Source organism: Peromyscus maniculatus, chromosome 1, assembly GCF_049852395.1.
Source record: "Peromyscus maniculatus bairdii isolate BWxNUB_F1_BW_parent chromosome 1, HU_Pman_BW_mat_3.1, whole genome shotgun sequence".
Taxonomy (NCBI): Eukaryota; Metazoa; Chordata; class Mammalia; order Rodentia; family Cricetidae; genus Peromyscus; species Peromyscus maniculatus.
In genome coordinates, this window is record NC_134852.1 from 157210448 (window position 1) to 157229354 (window position 18907).

General features: G+C 51.5%; 1 protein-coding gene across 2 annotated transcripts in view; it reads right to left on the reverse strand.

The window, feature by feature from the left end:
* The window catches only part of Syt12 (synaptotagmin 12), a 29353-nt gene extending 11708 nt beyond the window's left edge, over positions 1 to 17645 (reverse strand). The window contains exons 1-4 of one of the 2 annotated variants that reach the window (XM_006980556.3): positions 17385 to 17645; positions 8038 to 8094; positions 3081 to 3274; positions 794 to 1186 (exon numbers count right to left, since the gene is read on the reverse strand). In XM_006980556.3, coding sequence (XP_006980618.1) covers positions 794 to 1186; positions 3081 to 3274; positions 8038 to 8071 — 621 coding nt within the window. In that variant the 5' untranslated portion in view covers positions 8072 to 8094; positions 17385 to 17645. Of the gene's footprint in view, positions 1 to 793; positions 1187 to 3080; positions 3275 to 8037; positions 8095 to 14860; positions 14881 to 17384 lie in introns of those variants that run through there. The other variant, XM_076556851.1, reaches the window with a different exon arrangement.
* Positions 17646 to 18907: the final 1262 nt, after the last annotated feature.

Sequence of the window (18907 nt, forward strand, 5' to 3'; positions counted from 1 at the left end):
GTAAAAGTGATTGGACACGTGGGTCTCCAAGAACACAGAGACCCTTGGTTGACCTGGCCCATCTCAGAGGGCTCGGGATCTGGACTCCTACCAGCCTGCTGCGGGGCAGTGGGTATGGCTGTCGAAGTGTGTCACCTTGGAGGTACCCAGTGACCTCCTTGCTGGATCCATCCCCTTCTTTCTCTGATTGCTGACTGTCAAGGGCTGTCAGCACGTTCCCTTGGTCTCTGGCTTCCAGCAGGGTGAGCCACTGGGGTCACCAGAAGAAAACAGAGATCAGAGGAAGGATGAAGTTCTCCTGGGGGCCGACCACACCCTCTCACGAAAGAACACAGCTCCTATGAAGGTGGCCCTTTCATTTGGGGTCCAGGGGCTCACTTTCTTCTCATGTTTTTTTCAGTCCCTGGGGTGTGCCTCTCTTCTTGTTCACAAACTCATGGAACCATGCTGCCACCAAGGCCACCCTCCCAGACCCACTCCAAAGCAAACAGCAAATGAGCCTGTCAATGAGTTCTCTCCCAGATCAGCCAGACGGGTCAGTTCATGTTTCTTCTTGCCAAGACTCCATGTTGACAGGCGTGGAAGCGGACAGTTTCCCACTGTCCTGGAGTGTTAGGAAGATTGGTACACAGCAGGGACACAAAGCAGGTTCTATGCCTGGCGGGTCTACTCTGGAGCCACATTCTGATCTTCTCTCCAGCGCCCCCTGTCATTCTGTCTGGTACTGCAGATCTGCCCACCCGCCCAGATGTCAGCTTCCCTGGAGGACTTCAGGGAACCCAGCCCCACTTACCCGGGAGATGCCAACAATCTGTTCATCTGGCAGCAGACTGACGCGCATGAAGCAGGACTCGAAGGTGGCCTCCTCCCGCTCCAGGAGGTCCTTGCCTTGCAGCACTGCCACGTGGAGGGTGTGGGAGGCTGCATCGTAGTCCATGCTCACCTCCACCTGGCCCAGTGTGAAATCCTGCCCAAAGGTGTTGCTCACAGAGGAAATGGAGTTCAGAGAGTCAGCCGACTGTGACTTGCGGAGAGTACCATAGGGGGCTAGGTCCAGTTCCCGGCCCATCAGCTCCAGGGGTCCCAGCTCACTGATGCTCTCAAAGGTGTCCTCAATACTGAGGCTGCCTTTGCGGCTGGATGGTCCTCGAGTGTTGGTCCGCTGGGCATTCCACTGCGGGACTCTCTGTGGATGAACAAAAGGGACAGGGAAGTATCACGTGGGTCCCAGGCACTATCTCTAGGGGAGAGCAGAAATGACCTTTGCATGCTTGTTCAAGGTACCCTAGGCTCTCCTTTCACAAAACCAGCCAAGGGGAATTATTACTTCAAGCCACTTTGTTTCTCTTTCTCTCTCTCAACACAGGAACTCGCTACATACCCCAGGCTGGCCTGGAACTCCTGACCCTCCTACTTTAACCCCTGAGTGCTGGGGTCATGCACCAACCACATCTAGCTCAGTTTTCTCTCCTTAACAAAAATGGAAGAAAGCATCTTCTTAAACTACTTATTCGTTGTGACAAAGTTCCATACATAAAAAATGTCAACTGCAATGACATTTACGAAAAGGAAAAGCTGCTGCGTGTGGAGGAGCACATATACAACCCCAAGATTTGGGAGGTGGAAACAGAAGGGTTAGGGGTTCAAGGTCAGCCTCAGGTTTCTGCAATCTGGTCTCAAAACAATCACACAACAATAGCAATCTAAGTGTCCAAAAGAAGGGGGCTAGGTGAAGAGTCGTAAGTCATAGCCACTCCACAGATGGCTGAGGAGCCTCCGAGAAAGATTATAAAAAGCCTAACACAAAGGCCAGTGAGATGACTCAGAAGGTACAGGTGTCTGCCACCAAGCCTGATGGCCTGAGTTGGACTCCCCATGTCCACATGATGGAAGGAGAGAACTGTCTCCTACAAACTCTCCTCCGACCTCCACACGTACCTGTATAGCCAAGGACAGCCTTGAATCCCTGAGCTTTATGACTCTGTCCCTTGCATGCTAAGAATGACAGGCTGGGCCACCACACCCAGCCTCAGCTTTCTTTTCTTTTGTTTTTTGAGACAGGTCTCACTAGGTACCCCTGACTGGCCTGGAACTCACTGTGCAAACCAGGGTAGCCTTGAACTCACAAAGATCTGCTTGCCTTTACTTCAGAGTTCTGGATTGAAAGGCATGTGCCACTGACGAGCAACCTTCAAATAGCTGTCTTAAAATCCTGACTCAGAGGACAATCCTTTTGACAGTTTTCAACATGTGTTGCCAAAATGCTTCTTGGGAAAGTTGTCCCAATTTACACTCCCCCCAACAGAGTAGCAGGAGCCCACCAAATGAGTGAGCATCTGATCTGGTATCGGAGTCCTGCTGTGCTCTCTGGAACTGCATGTGATGCCTGGAAAATTCTCAGCCAAGTATTAAATGATCTCAGACTCAGCAGTATATAAGAGAACCTTAAAAATAAATCCTAGGGCTGGAGACACGGGGTGGCTAAGAGCCAAAGGTTCAATCCACCTAGGACACATCACCATGTGGCTGCTCATGAGCACTTGTATGTCCAGTTCCAGGGGGTCTGATGGCCTCTTCTGGTCTCTTCAGGCACCAAGCATGCATGTGGTGCACAGACATACATGCAGGCAAAACCCTCATCTTCACTTTTTTTCAAGACAGAGTTTCTCTGTCTTGTAGCCCTGGCTGTCCTGAAACTAGATCTGTAGACCAGGCTGGCCTCAAACTCAGAGACTCACCTGCCTCTGCCTCCAAAGTGCTGGGGTTAAAGATGTGTGCCACCTTGCCTGGCTAAGATTTTTTTTTCCGTTTAAAAATTTTTACATGTCCGGGCATGGTGGCTCTGTGAGTTCCAGGAGATCCTGGTCTACAAAGCAAGTTCCAGGACAGCCAGGGCTGTCACACAAAGAAACCCCATCTCGAAAAACCAAAAATAAATAATAATAATTAAAATAATCTAAAAAATTATATGTAGGTTTATATGTCAGACCTGTATGTGCCTGTGAATGCAGGTGTGTGCAGAGACCGGGGGCATCAGAGCGGATGGTGGGACGCTGCACATCTGCAGGGTGGAGCCTCACCTTCAGCTCAGCCTCCACGTAGGCCTCTCCGTATTTTTGCTGCAGGTACCTGTAGTCGTAATTAGGGAACGGGGAGGGGCTGGGGAAGCTCCCCGATGTCCAGAGCTTCCACAGACTCAGAGCTGCGATTCCAAGCAGTGCCAGGGCCCCTGCAGCGTAGACACCCACCTCCCAGCCTGGGGGGCTCTTGATGACTGCAAGACAAGGTCAGCCTGTCATTAGTGGGGTACAGTGATCACCAGGGAAAAAGCTGATTACTTTTTTTTTTTCTCTGAGACAGGGTTTCTCTGTGTAGTTTTGGTGCCTGTCCTGGATCTCGCTCTGTAGACCAGGCTGACCTCGAACTCACAGAGATCCGCCTGGCTCTGCCTCCTGAGTGCTGGGCCGCCGCCACCCCCTACCCCCCTCCCACCCCCCTATCCTCCCCCCACCCCCCACGCCCCCACCTCCCAGCAAAGTTGATTACTATTGGTACTTACATATTTTCATGTTTTATGTGCTTGACTTTTTTTTATTATGTGAGTATACATGAATGCATATGCATGAATGGGTGTGCACGCACAGGTGGGTGTATGCGTGTGGAGGCCAAAGGTCAACCTAAGGGGTATTCTTCAGAAGCTGCCCACCTTGTTTTGGACACAAGTTCCGCTAGCTGGCCAGTGAGCCCCAAGGATGCCATGTCTCTGCTTCCCCAGTGATGGGATTACAAACACATGCCGTCCTGACTTTCACATGGATGCTGGGGACAAACTCGGGTCCTCAAACTTGCGTGGCAACCATTGTACAGACAGAGACACCACCTCCTCAGGCCCTGCTTTCTGGTTTTTGGAGACAGGGGTTCATGTAGCTCAGGCTGGCCTCAAACTTGCTATGTAGCTGAGAGGACTTGAGCTCCTAATCCTTCCACTGCCAAGGGCACCACCCTACCTAGTGATACTTATTTGCTAAACGCATTGCTTTGTTTTGGTTTTTTGAGACAGGGTTTCTCTGTGTAGCTTTGGATTCTGTCCTAGAGCTCACTCTGTAGACCAGGCTGGCCTCCAACTCACAGAGATCCGCCTGCCTCTGCCTCCCAAATGCTGGGATTAAAGGCGTGCACCACCACTGCCCAGCCTAAACATGTTTATTTTTTTTTTTTTTTAAAAAGTGGGGGTACAGTAAGATGGCTCACTGAGTAAAGGTGCTTGCCACCAGCTGATGACCTGGGTTTGATCCCTGAGACACCATATGGTGGAAGAACATAACCAACTCCCATAAATTGTCCTCCATACAGGGGCCATGGCATGCCTACACACACATACAAGCCATAATTAAATGAGTAGATAAATGAATATGCAGTAAATAAACATTTTAAAAGGAAAATCAAGCCGGGCGTTGGTGGTGCACGCCTTTAATCCCAGCACTCGGGAGGCAGAGCCAGGCGGATCTCTGTGAGTTCGAGGCCAGCCTGGGCTACCAAGTGAGCTCCAGGAAAGGCGCAAAGCTACACAGAGAAACCCTGTCTCGAAAAACCAAAAAAAAAAAAAAAAAAAAAAAAAAAAAAAGGAAAATCAAAATTTGTATTTAAAAATGTTAATTTTTTGCCGGGCAGCGGTGGCATCCAGGAATGAAGCCCCTGTAGACACTGAGGGACAGCTATAGAGCTGCTGAGGAGCCTGGAGAGGTGGCTCAAACAGTACCGTGCCTGTTGTACAAGCACAAAGACCCGAGTTCAGATCCCCAGCACTGACATAAAAGCCAGGCATGGCAGCTCATGTCTGCAACCCTGGTGCTACACAGACAGGCATGCAGGCAAGACATCCACACAGGAGGAAAAACACAATAGGAAGAGGCCTGGCTGGCTGGGCAACATGGGCTAGGAGCTGTGGGCCAGCGCAAAGGGGGAGGTGACAAAGGACCCGAGCCCAGGGGGAGGGAGAGAACAAGGCACTGTGGGCCAGAAGGGCGCCTTGCCTCTGCTCCCCGAAGTCCAACAGTCCAAAGGTCAGGGCTGGACCTTCAGCCAGGCATTCTCCAGCAATGAGCACTGATGCTGTCACAGAGGAAAACCAGGGCTGACAACGTCACACAGCGGAGACACGCACCATCTGGCCGCAAGGTATATCATCACCATGTCACCGGCCTCTCTGGGCTTCAGTGTCCTCACTGAGAGAGTGGAGGGGACAAGCGTCCCCCATTCAGTGGTCTCACCCCAGAGGGTATGTTATTTGAAGGGGACAAATCCCAACACATGTTATGTCTAGTGTGACTCACCCAGCTTATTTATAACAGAGGAGCTCTGAGAACATCCTGAAGGTCCCACCAAGGGAGCTGCTGGGGGCTGGCTGTTCTGTCATAGGCAGGGACATCATTGGCTTTTGAGAATGACAACTTAGGTCATTAGGATGCAGGTGATAAGGGACACTGCTAGCATTAAGAAAAAAATAAAACCACTCTCCAACATGATAGATTTCAATGTAAAAAAAAAAAAAAACCACACAGCATAGGGACAAAGGTTTGCAGACCAGGCTAGTGTTTCAATCAGGGTGTGCCAGGTGTGACTGCACGTGCTTGGAATCCCAGCACTTGGGAAACGGAGGCAGGAGGATCGGGAGTTCAAGTCATCTTCAGTTATAGAGAGAGTTGAAGGGACTGTAAGCATGAACCCCCTAATTATTCTAGATTTTTCCTGTGATATAATAGAATTGGGGAGCCAACTGAAACCACAACCAAGACACCTAAAGAGGGGCCCAGGCCCGGGCCCATCAGGATCTGGAATGTCCTCAGAGTCTACAAACTCAGGGTGAGATGGGAAAGCACTTGGCCAGCTGGGCCGCAGCAGGCCGGGCAGGAACAGGGGGCTGTCTAAAGTTCCAGAAGAAAGGCCCAAGGTCCCAAGAGGATTATGGGCATATCCAGGGGCACAGCAGAGTCAGGCACCCCTGCTCGTGAGGGTCTAGGTGCTGAGTACTAAATCTTCAGTACTAGTCAGCAGCTAGGGGTGGCAGAGGTAGGGCCAGAGAAAGAAAAATCCAGGCAGGTGACATGGAATGACAATTAGTCCACATTTACTGACTGATTTTATGAAATTCCAGGAGGGACAGTGGGTGTGTCGATGGAAGCGACGCCTAATCTAAGCCTACACGGGAGAGGAGGGAGGGGAGGGACTCTTACAGCAGCTCTGCAGCCCTGGCTGTCCTGGAACTCACCACGTAGACAAGGCTGGTCTTGAACCCACAGAGACCCACTGCCTCTGTCTCTGGAGTACAGGGATTAAAGATGTGCACCATCACGCCCAGCCTAACAATAGCTCCCTTATCTTGTGCGGATCCCTACTTCCAGGCTTTGCTTAAGCTCTTCCCATGGGCCCCGAGTCCTGAGACCCGTGAAGTCCCCATTTTTCAGATGACGAAGCTGAGAGCAGAGGAGAATCTATTGATTGTCTGGCTCTGGATCTGCACTTTACAGATTTCCACCTGAGACACAAGGGCTTAGCCCAGCAGAGCAGAGAAGACAGTCAGATCCAAGGAACGGTACAAAGTCTGGGAGCTGGGAAAGCCGTGTGACATTGTCACAAGGCCACAGCACCTTCTCTGTGTGAAGACCAGTGGGGCTGTAGATGAAAAGTGAGACTCTCTGGGGACTGAGAAAGGTGGTTGCCACCCCATCCTGAAGTTCAGCCCTGGGCCAGTGGGGCCCACACTAGAGTAAGAGCTGGTGTGATAGGGAATGCTGGACTAGGGGGTTAGGAAATCCGAGATCACATCCTGACCTATTACTGTCTGTCCCTTTGCTCACTAAGGCTCACTCCTCTCATTGTGAATCGGGGGAGGGGACATCTGGAAGAAAGATGGCAGCCATGTATTAGTCATGACATCACCCGCCACCTGGTAGCAGGGTTATAGGAGTCTGACGGGGACTGTCCAGGTCATCTACGAACTTAGGACTACATAGAATCCTTGGAGAAGGGCAAGGGTAAGTCCCAGACTTTTGGCATCCTTGAGCTGGGCAAGTGTAGCATTGTCTAACATGGACAGATTCCAGGAGGGGCTCCAGAGGAGCGGATTCTATGCCACAGGCTCATCCTCAGCGAATGGTACATCAAGGGTCTCCCGGGGAACCCCTCATCATCTCAGACAGAGGGAACCTTTTAAACAGATATGTTTCTAGGTGTGGTGGCACATGCCTGTAATCCCAGCACTCAGCAAGTAGAAAGAAGCAGGCGAATCATGAGTTCAAGTTCATCCTTGGCTACACAGAGAATTCGGGGCTGCAGGCCTGGGAGATGGCTCAGTGGGTGGAACATTGTGCAAGCGTGAGGATGAGAGTTTGGATCCGCAGAACCCATACAAACGCCAGTGTGGTGGGCATGGCAAATGCCTGTAACTCCAGCCTTGGAAAGCAGAGACAGGGATTCCCCAAAGCAAGCTCTCTAGGGAGACTAGTCGATCAGCAAGTTCTGGGTTTCACTGAAAGACTGTCCGCCTCGATAAATGAGGTGGAAGAGCAGTGATTCCAGACATCAACGGTGGCCAACAGTGCCACCACATGCACACCACACACGTGCACACCACACACGTGCACAGACATACTTCCTCTGTATGCCCACACATAGTCTCTCTCTCTCTCTCTCTCTCTCTCTCTCTCTCTCTCTCTCTCTCTCTCTCTCTCTCTCTCACACACACACACACACACTCAATGCAAAACAATTTTTTTTGAAGCCAGCTTGGGCTACATGAGACCATGTCTAAGAAACAAACAAAACAACAATAACAAAAACACACAAAGCAAAGCAAGGCAATAGAAAGAATCCACTGTAGTGAAAAGATGAGCAGACCCCACAGGGCCCCCAGATGTTGTTGTCCCCATGTCTATGTGGCTAAGAAAGAAGGCTGCTATTTACATCCCACTGACACCTCCCACCCTGGTGCCATTGCCTGAGGCTGTGGTCCTTGGAAGTCTTGTCTGGCAGACTCACCGCTCAGATGATATTCTGTCACATCCACGGCCATGGTGTTCCCTGAAGTGACAGGGACTGAAAGGAAAATAGAATCAGCCATGAGCAGGGTTCAGGGCATCATATTCCTAACTCAGTGGCTTCGGTGTGCCTGTCACTTGAGTTCACACTCAGCTGCTCAAGAGTGCTTGGCCAAAATAGCTGCTGCTCTGCTTCCCATTGGGTGTCCCCTCCTCTTCTTAAGATTTACTTATTATTGATCCAGATCCACATCTGGTTCACAACTTTAATCCCAGTACTCTGGAGGCAGAGGAAGGAGAATTTCTGTGTGTTCAAGGCCAATTTGATCTAGAAAGAAAGTTCCAGGCCATCCAGGGATACACAGTGAGATGTTCTTCTAAAATAAAAAATAAAAAAAATAATTGTATGTACCTCAATGTTTTGCCTGCATGTATGACTGTGCACCATGTACATGCAGTACCCAAAGAGGCCAGATGAGGGCGTCAGGTCCTCTGGAACTAGAGTCACAGATAGTTGCTAGCTGTCATGTGGGTGCTGGAAACTGAACCAAAGTCTTAACCCATGAGCCATCTCTCCAGTCTCCTCGTCCCCTCCTTTATTTATTTTTTTTGAGACAAAGTTTCTCTATGTAGCCCTAGCTGTCCTGGAACAGGCTGGTCTGAAAGTCACAGAAATCCACCTGCCTCTGCCTCCCAAGTGTTAGGATTTTAAAGGCGTGTGCCACCATCTGTCCCCTTCTCCCACCCCTTTTCACCCCTCTCTCCTTCTCCACCTCCCCCTTCTCCTTCTTGAGATGAGGCCTCACCAGGCTGGCATGGAACCCTCCATCTTCTCGCCATGGCTGCCCGAGCGTGGGGATTACAATCATGTGCTACCATGTCCAGCTCCGATGGTGCTCTTGTTCATGGTATTTTCAAAAACAGTGGATAAAGGCAGACCAGGCAGGCATGGTCATATGGATTTGTAATCCCAGGACTCAGGAGGTTGAGGTAGGAAAATTATCATGTTGAGGACAGTCTGGGATATATAATGGAACCCTGTCTTAAGCAAAATGGTATTTTAACCTTTTGGGGAAGGGGCTGAAACAGGGTCTCCTGTAGCTCAAGCTGGCCTTGAACTTGCTAGATAGCCAAGGTTGGCTTTGAACTCCTGATCTTCCTGCATTTATCTCTCAAATGCTGGGCTTACCTATGTGCTCCATTATGTCTGGATATTAAAACCTCTTTTTGAATGTGTGTGCAGTGTATGTTATATGTGTATGTGTGTGGAGGTACACTAACCCCTGTGAGTACATGTGAAAACCAGAGGTTGATGTCAGGATAGAGCCCTGGGATCTACCTGTCCTCTTTCTGTCTTGGTGTCATCTGTCTTCCCTCCTCCACCTCTCCCTCCCTTGTCAATTCCAAACACACTACCACATCCTGCTGCTTTTTTTGGGGGGGGAGGGTTTCAAGACAGGGTTTCTCTGTGTAGCTCTAGCTGTCCTGGAACTTGCTCTGTAGACCAGGCTGGCCTCGAACTCACAGGGCTCCGCCTGCCTCTGCCTCCCAAGTTCTGGGATTAAAGGTTCGTGCCACCATTGTCTGGCCATATCCTGCTTTTGCATAGTTGACACTTTGCCCCCCCCCGGGGGGGGGGGCTATCTATCTCCCCAGCCTCCCAGAGCCTCCTTTTAAGCATTTAAGCATTTGGAGTTGTTAGATAAAGCGCAGGATACCCATGTTTTCACTTTTAGGATAAGGCCCAAATACGCATGGGATATATTTATGTTAAAAATGAACCAGCATTTGCCTGAAGCTCCAGGGTTAACAGGTGTTGGTGTTTGCCAACTCTGTCCCCCTGCCTCAGCACCCTCCTAAAGCAACAGCTGGGAATTGAGACTGCTCATTAGGACAGGCTACTTAGAGCCTCAACTCAGGTTCCACGTAGCTTGGAAAGAAGTCAAAAGGTTGGATTCCCTCAGTATTCTACCCTCAACCCTCCTGAGCGGGAGGATTTCTTCTCCACCCACTCTTGTCTTCCGGGTTCTGTGAGCCACTGGGGTCTATATTATTCTAGATTAAGACCTGGGAGCTCATACAAGCCATTACCTGGACTCAGATGACGGCTTATTATTTCATTGTTATTGTTGCTAAGAAGTTAATCTGGCTCGGGGATGTGTTGGAGTGGGTCGAGAGAGGAGGTCTGGAATGGGAGACTAGAATGATCTGTACTCAGTTCTTTTTTCTTTTTTTCCCCAGCATAATATTTTTATTGATTATTTGGGAGTTTCCCACAATGCACCCTGGTCACACTCACTTCCCCGTCCTCCCAGGTCCATCCCCCTCCTTGTGACCCGCCCCCCCCCCAAGTAGAAGAAAAGAAAAAAAAAATATACCAAGTCCAATTTGTGTTGCCCATACATTCACTGGAGCGTAGTTAAACTCCCAGTGGCCAGCCCCTTAAAGAAAACCGAGTCTGGCTGGGCAGTGGTGGTGTGTGCCTTTTAATCCCAGTACTCGGGAGGCAGAGGCAGGCAGATCTCTGAGTTTGAGGTCAGCCTGGTCTACAAAGTGAGTTCCAGGACAACCAGGGCTAAACAGAGAAACCCTGTCTTGAAAAACAAACAAACAAACAAACAAAAACCCAAAACAAAACAAAAAAGAAAAGAAAACTGAGTGTCTCCCCCCAAAAAACACACGCACCAGAAGCCATCAGCTGTGAGGAGCTACACTACTTCAGGTTCCCTATCACGATTTTTAAGAGTTCTCTTCAGCGACTTCCGGTCTAAACTGTTTTTCTTTGGGGGGGGGGGTGGCCAGGGGGCTGTACTCATTTCACTCAAGGGTATAGAAGGCTAAAGTTACCTTGCCCCACTGCTGGGCTCCCTAGCGGTTCGTAAGTGCTGGGCACCATCTCTCCAGCCCCCTGCAGCATTTTCTTAATTAGTGATTGTTGTGGGAGGGCCCAGCCCATGGTGGGTGGTGCCATCTCTGGGCTGGTGGTCCTGGGTTTATAAGAAAGCAGACTGAACAAGCCATTCGGAGCAAGCCAGTCAGCAGCGCTCCTTCAAGGCCTCTGCATCAGCTCCTGCCTCCAGGTTCCTTCCCTGTTTGAGTTCCTGCCTCCGCTTCCCTCAGTGGATTGTGATTCATGATCTGTAAGCCAAGCCAACCCTTCCCTCCCCAAGGTGCTTAGGTCATGGTGTTTCATCATAGCAATAGAAACTGCATCTCTTTAAAGACAAGCCAGATGGGGGCTGGAGAGGCAGCTCAGTGGTTCAGAGCACCGGCTGCTCTTCTAGAGGACCTGGGTTTTATTCTCAGCACTCACTTGGCAGCTTACAACCTTCTGGAACTCCAGTCCCAGGGGATCCAGTGCCCTTTCTTGACCCCCATGGGCATCAGGCATACATTCGGTACACAGACACACATGCAGGCAAAACACTCATACACATAAGAGAATAAAATAAATCTTAAAACATTTTTTAAAAGAAAGGCCAAAAAATATTGTTTAAAAAAAACCCTTAATTTTTAATCACATTTTATTTATTTAGTTAGTAAGTTAGTTAGTGTGTCTGTGCCCATGTGCAGAGGTTGCGGGAGAACTTGCGGGAGTCAGTTTTCTGCTTTCACCGATGTGGGCTCCAGGGACTGAATTCCGGTCCTCAGGCTCAGCAGCAAGCACCCTCACCCCTGAGCCGTCTCACCAGCCTCCTGCTTTGTAGTCTAGGGTGGCTCCAGCTCACTGTGTACCCAAGGATTACCTGGAACTCCTGACCTTCCTGCCTCTACCTTGCAACTGCTAGAATTACAGCCACTAGGAATTAAACAATTTATTAACTAACTTTTTGTTGAGACAGTCTCACAAGCCAGGCTTGACTCAAACACCATATGTAGCTGAAAATGACCTTGACCTTCCTTGTCTTCACCTCCTGAGTTCTGGGGTTACAGATGTGTGCCACTACACTAAGTTTTATTTGATGTTAAGGATTGAACCCAGGACTTCAAGCATACAAGCCCTCCACCACCGAGCTACATCTCCAGCACTCACTAATTTTGAGACAGGGTCTAACTGCGGTGCACTGGTTGTCTTTGAACTGCTCGGCTCTGTTGGTGCCTTGTTTAGCCTGTGGAATAATTGGGTCTTCAAGCACACACCCACGTCTAGTGTGTTGACTTTTAAGTGTAATCAATTCACACACACAAAGATGGCCACACAATTCAGGCACATAGGGCCTTGGCTCACCAACCCTTCCAAGCATTCTGTAGGCTTTTTCCGGGATCAGGGTTCAGTGAGAGAGTGAAGATGGAACTTTAGGCATTTTTGGGGGGGGGACGGGGGGGGGAGATTCTCTCCAGCCTGTGTCTTTGGAGTCAAGGGTCCTAGGGTATGCAATCTTGTGATGCAGGGCAGATGTTGGTTTGTAGCTGGCTTCTGGTTTCCTGATGTTGCTCCCGAGTTGATGAGATAAGAGTTGTCATGGTGATGGGAGGCAGTGCTAAGACAAAAAGACTTCACCCATCTTGGCTTGAGTGAGCCCTAGGCTTGAGATAATAATAACAGCCAGCCTCCCTGGGCAGATCTAAGCACCAAGCACAGTTGTAAACATCTATGCATATACGACCTTATTTAACCCTCTTGACGTGGCATTGAAATGGGCACTAGAATCCTATCTGCTCTGTAGACCAGAGTGCTGTGGAGTTGATGTGCCACATAGCTACGAAGTGCTCAACCTAGGCTGCTTGGCTCGGAGCTCCTAACCACTATGTCTTACTGAAGATAAGCACAGGCTTTCCAAAAAGTTGTCTAAAAACTGTAAGTTCCAAATGGCTTGCAGCAGAAGTCTGGGACCCTCTAGGCCCCAGCAGAAGTGGCTTTGGACACCACTAAACACAGTGTGTGAACACATGTATTCCAGTCTGCAACAGAGTGGCTGCGATTCTGATAATGCCTCTGCGGCACATCTGGCACAGGCTGGCAACGAGAAAGGAAGCCTAAGCAAAGCATGACACATGCTACAGCGTGTGTGGTACCAGCAGAACCTCAGAGGGTATCAAGCCTCTGGCTTTTGTATGTGTGTGTATGTGGGGGCTAGGGGTCAACCAGTGCTGCCCAGCTCAGACTCCACAATTGCCATGGGAACCGTGCTATCTGCGAAGGGATCAATGACCACTCAGCATACCCCCCAGATAGAGCTCCCAGCTTCGCCCTGCCACAAAGAGCTTGAAGTCAGGGCACATCTGCCTAAGTAGAGGGAGGAAGAAATAGGGAATGTGCAAGATCCTGCAGAGGATCGATCAGCCGAAACCCCAGGGTTGTAGTCAGCTCTGAATTTCAGATGAGCCCCTTCACCGATGCATGGCTTTAGACAATTTTCTTAGTCTGTCTCTGAGCCTCAGTAGTATCATCCATAAAAGGGGTTCATGACTGGACTTGGAATGTAGATCTGTTGGTAGAGGGCTTGCTTAGCATGCAAGAAGACCTGGGTTTGGCTCTCCAGCACTGAATAAAACTGGGTATGGTAGTATACACCTGTGGTCCTAGCACTCAGGAGGTGGAGGCAGGAAGAAGTTCAAAGTCATGATCACCCTGGGAGGGTGACAGGAGGGTGGAATGAGAGGTGAAGAATGGGGTGGCTTGGCAAATATTAGCTGTTATTGGCCTGGCCAAGGCACAGAAAGCGCCCCTGGCTCCCAGTCTGTGCAGAACTATCATGGGAGCAGTGTGTCGATCTGCCCATGTGTTTTGTTTAAATTAAAATGAATTGTACGCTCTGTGTGTGTGTGTGTGTGTGTGTGTGTGTGTGTGTGTGTGTGTGTGTGTATGGGATGTTTTGCTTTATCGCATGTCTGTGTATTGTGTGTGCCTGATATCCACAGAGGCCAGAAGGGGACCTCAGATCCCCTGGAACTGGAGTTATGGGCAGTTGTGAGCCATCATGTGGGTGCTGCAAATCGAACCCTGATCCTAGGGAAGAGCAGCCAGTGCTCTTAGTCTCTGAGCCATCTCTCCAGCCCCTAAATTCCATTTTGCATGTGTGTACACATGATTGTGTGTGGATGGGAATATGTGTGTGCGTAAGTATGGAGGTCAGAGGTCAACCTCAGGCTTCCTTCCTTGGGAGCTGTCCAATTTGCTTTTTGGGAGAGGGTCTCTTACTGGCCTGGGGCTTGAGGATTAGGCTAGGCTGTGTGGCATGTCAGTCCCAGGAACTGCCTGTCTCTGCCCCCCTAGTGCTGACTTTTTATGTAGGCGCTGGAGATTAAAATCGTCTTTATTAATTCTTGCAAACATTTTACTAACGGAGCTATCGCCCAAGCCTATGTTTTTCAATACAGGGTCTCACTATGTAGCTCTGGCTGTTTTGGAACTCACTCTGTAGACCAGGCTGGCCTCAAACTCAGACACCCACCTGCCTCTGCCTCTGTGCTGGGATTAAAGGTATATGCCACCACCACCCAGCTTCAAAATATGTTTGTTTTTGTTTTTTTTTTTTAAACTGAGAAATTTTCATTTAAAAATGAAATTCAGGCTGGGCGGTGGTAGTGCACGCCTTTAATCCCAGCACTCAGAAGGCAGAGCCAGGAGGATCTCTGTGAGTTCCAGGCTAGCCTGGTCTACAGAGTGAGATCCAGGACAGGCACCAAAACTACACGGAGAAACCCTGTCTTGAAAACAAACAAACAAGCAAACAAAAAAGTTCAGAAAAAAAGGGGGGGTGCTAGGTGTGTAGGTCAGTGGTAGAGTGCTTGTCTAGTATGTGTGAGGTCCTTGGTTCTACCTGGATGCTGGAAGAGAGGAAGGGAGGGGGAGGGAGGGGTAGGGAGGGGGCATTTCCTACCTTCCTTGAACAGTGGAAGAGTGCAGTGGGTCTGAACTGCACTGCACTCCCTGCCCAGTGACGGCAGGTGTTCTGACAATGATGATATATAGAGTCTCATGCTCCTGGGTTCAGACCTGGCCCCTCCCACCTGCCACTCACTTTCAGAACCTGCTGGAAACATCCTTATTCATAAGCTAGACTTGGAATAAGCTCAGAGAGGTTAAACGCCTTGCCCAAAGCCAGCAAGTGGGTGTCGCTTCTGCTTCAGCAGCGACAAATCCCTCCCCAGGACTTCCTTCCCCGTGCCCCCCAAATACTCTGGGCAGATCTTGTTATAATCCCTGCTTGGCGGAGGAGCATGGAGAGGCTCAAAGAGGGTGGTAAGTGGGTCCAACATGGCCCAGCCACTGCACAGGGAGCTGACAATGTCCCAGGTCGGCCTCTGCAGCAAGTGCCCTTCTTAATGGCTTAAGTCACGACCCGAGAGACCCTTGGCTCCATCTCACCTCAGGCAACACCAGTGGGTTTCTCTTGGCAGCCCGGAGGTTGCGGCTTTGGCAAGGGCTAGGCTGCTGACGAGGCATTTGAAGGCCAGGGCAGCCAGTGGCCAGAGCTGCCACTTTGGATGCACAGCAGGGGGCAGCTGGGGTTGCTCCAGGCCCTCATCTGAGCTCTGTGCACCCTCCCCCTTGAGCACCCCTCCCTACTCAGCCCTACAGTCAGTCCCAGTCTCCACGGCATGGAGCAGTGTTCATTGAGAGGCGCTTCACAGTCCTGCTTAATCGTACTCTCCCCAGTACTTTCTTCCAACATTGGGTACTAACGAAGCCTAGCGCATAACTGGTACCCACCAGACCTGGTGACTGAATAAATTACTGCATCCTCGTTTGTTTCATAGATGAGGAAGATGGAGGTCCCCCACATCCCAGCATAGCTGCTTTGGGCTCCATATCAGTGAGGAATGGCTCTGGGCCTAGGCACTGGGCCACCATGCTGACTGCTGACCAGGCCTTGCAGGCCACTGGGATGGCTGGCTGGGAAGCACCAGCAGTCTACTGTGCTGGAATCTGACCATGGCAGAGGCTCCCTCCTCAGCTTGTCAGAGAAATGGCTTTCCAGGAATTCTGTGTGAAGGACCAGGGACCCTGAGCTGGGTCTCTTTTCTGCACCTCACCTCCTTCTTGCCCACTGTCCTCAGAACATGGCCAGCCCGGTGGTGGCTCCTTTATCTCGACTTTGACACCAGCAGGTAAAAAGAAGGGTGGGAGGGGCGGTCTAGGGGAGCCTCAGTCTTCCAGGCTGTGAGTTCCTTCAGGGACCTTTAGGTTTGAAAACCTTTGCAAGTGCGCAAGTGCGTCCCTCCCCCACAACACTTTCTGAGATAACCGCGTCCTGGTGCCATCCCCCAGACACCCGCAGAAACCACAGTACAGACTGGCTGGGGGTGGGTGGCAGCTGACACTGGGCACCTACTGTGTGCCAGCATGGTACCAAGGGCTTGCTTCATGTTCGCTCCGGAGATCTCCCTGCAGCCCTGGAAATGGGGGGGGGGGAGGGGTGGCCCAGCAGCTGAGGCTCCAGTGTGAGAAGTGGCTTGTCCAGGGTCACCAACAAGCACGTAGTAGGTCGAGGCCAGGTTTGGACCCCAGGCTGGGAGCCACCACTCTTGGGGGCTGCTTGAGAAAGATTTCAGATTACCCTACGAGGATGGGGGTAATTGTTACTGTCCCAGCCTTACTGGGTGGGCTGTGTTAACACCTAGGTGGGTCTCCTTTTCTCGTTTCTAATAAGAGGGACTACTGCTGCAGCTTGACAGTCCAGGTGCAAGTTTCCCATCCCAGGGTCTTGCCTACGGATGTGGACTCACCGACTTTTTGTAAGGGAAGACACAGTCACTTAGCAGCACCGTGACCATCAGAGAGACAGGCTCAGGGACCCTTCGCCCACAGTGCAGTTTGCTGCCCCCATGTTCAGCCCCAGTCTACATACAGCCTCAAGGAAGCTGAAGGTCCCTTTAGGCTCTTTTCGCAGCCTTCCTTCCCAGGCCTCCTGAAGATGAGATGCGACGCGCTCCCTACGATGATGACAGTTCCTACCGATCCTCACGCCCCTCAGGATATCTGGGGACTGGAAGTTCGGTGGGGGCGGGGGGGCTGACCAGGGACCCTCCCCCCCGCAAAGGGATGTAAGGCCCGGGCGCGGACAGTTAGGACAAAGTGCTGAGTGTGAAAGTGAGGGGTGTGTGCGGTGTGCGGGCTCAGGGGAGGCGTGTAAACAGCGGGGTGAACCGCGTGTGTGCACACTGGGGGCCGGGCGAGCCGGCGCCAGGCGATGCGCAGTGCGCGGAGTGGCTGGGCCGGGGAAGGGCGCCCGGCGTGCTCTGTGTCCCGCGTTGGTGTGCCAGCGCGGCGTGGGGGTGCAGACGCACGGAGTGTGAGGGGCCCTGGGTGCCGGGCGCAAGAAGAGGGACTGCGTGCGTCCGTCCGTGCCCAGGGCGCGTGTGCCTGCCGCGCTCTGGGGTTAGGCTGGGGTGCGTACTCACCCCGGGTTCCTCTCTGGGGCCGCGGGTCCGACTCCGGGCTCTGGCTCTGCTCGGCTGCTCCGGTGCCGGCCTCCCGCCGTTGGCTAGCACAGGCTCCGGACCGCCAGCCGCTACGCCACCCCTGCAGTGTCGCAGGCACCCGCCCCGCGCTGGAGCTGCGCCTCACAGATCGGGGGCTCCGCGGGGCCCGGCGGCCGAATGGAGCAGCGCCGCAGTCCGGGCACGCTCCCAGGAGCCCGCCGCGCGCTCCCTCGCGCTCGCCCGCCTGCCCGCCCGCCCGCTCCTTCTTGAATTTAAAGTGACAACCCTGAGCGCTCTCTCTACTCCAGGGAGCGGAGCGGCGCTGCGAGGATCTGAGTCGGAGATCCCCAAGCGCGGGAGGGTCTTGCGGGGGGTGGTGGTGGTGACCAACCCCAGCCTCACAATCGCGAGCCCGTGGACGTGTGATGGGGAGCCTGGCGTGCCCACCAGGGGCGCCCCCGCCCCCTTTATATTGTTCTCCGTGTAGGCCTCAGTTTCTTTATCTGTAAAACGGACTCAAGGGAGCCACAAGAAAGCAGACCAGCGGGCAGAGCAACCAGCAGTGCCCCCTTCTCCGAATGGCTAATACTCCCTTCCATGATTGAATTATGATTCTAGGCTATACCAGTCCAGGTCGCTTACCGACATCATCTCTTGTAAACTCCACAGTGATCTCATCCGTGGCCACTCCATTTTTTATTTTTATTTTTTAAGATAAGGCCCAGGGTGGATACCAAGGTCACAGTGCCAAATGTCAGAGCCAGAACTTAAACCTGAATCTTTGTGACTTCAAAGTCATTCTTTTCTTTCTTTCTTTTTGAGACATGATCTCTCTATATAGCCCTGACTTTGTCTCGGGATTCGCTATGTAGGCCAGGCTGGCCTCGAACTCACAGAGATCCACTTGCCTCTGCCACCCAAGTGCTGGGATTAAAGATGTGCCAGCACACCTGATTCAAAGTCTTTCTTTTTTAACCTCTTAAGGGTCATACTTTCTCTTCCAGAGGAATGAATGAATCATTCAGCAGATATTTATGACGCCCTCACCCAGGCTCTCGGCACAGTGCCAGGCGTGGGCGATCTTCCGGGAACAAGGGACAGGTCCCTTCCCTGCCCGCGCAGTCTGGCAGGGAGACAGGTCGGCTATTAGGAGGGGCTGGGTGGTGCTCGCGGGGAGGGGCGGGGGACAAGTGTTCCAGACACAGTAACCAGAATAGCAGGCTGGAAAGGCACCTAACTAGGCCTCAGGGAGGACCTGGGGTCTAGTAGAGAAGCTGAGAATCTCCCAGGAGAGCCAATATGGGGAGGCTGGGTTGTCTATCGGGGATTAAGGGGGTCCAGCCCCTCGATAGTCCCCTCCCAGGGTCCGGGAAGAATCTACAACCAGCTGATAATTAATCTTTGATGAAAAGAAATGAATCTATGTACACGAAACTCCTTAGTTCATACACTTTATTATTCTGTGATAGTTCTCTCTCTACACAGCTTCTATTCTGCTCTCA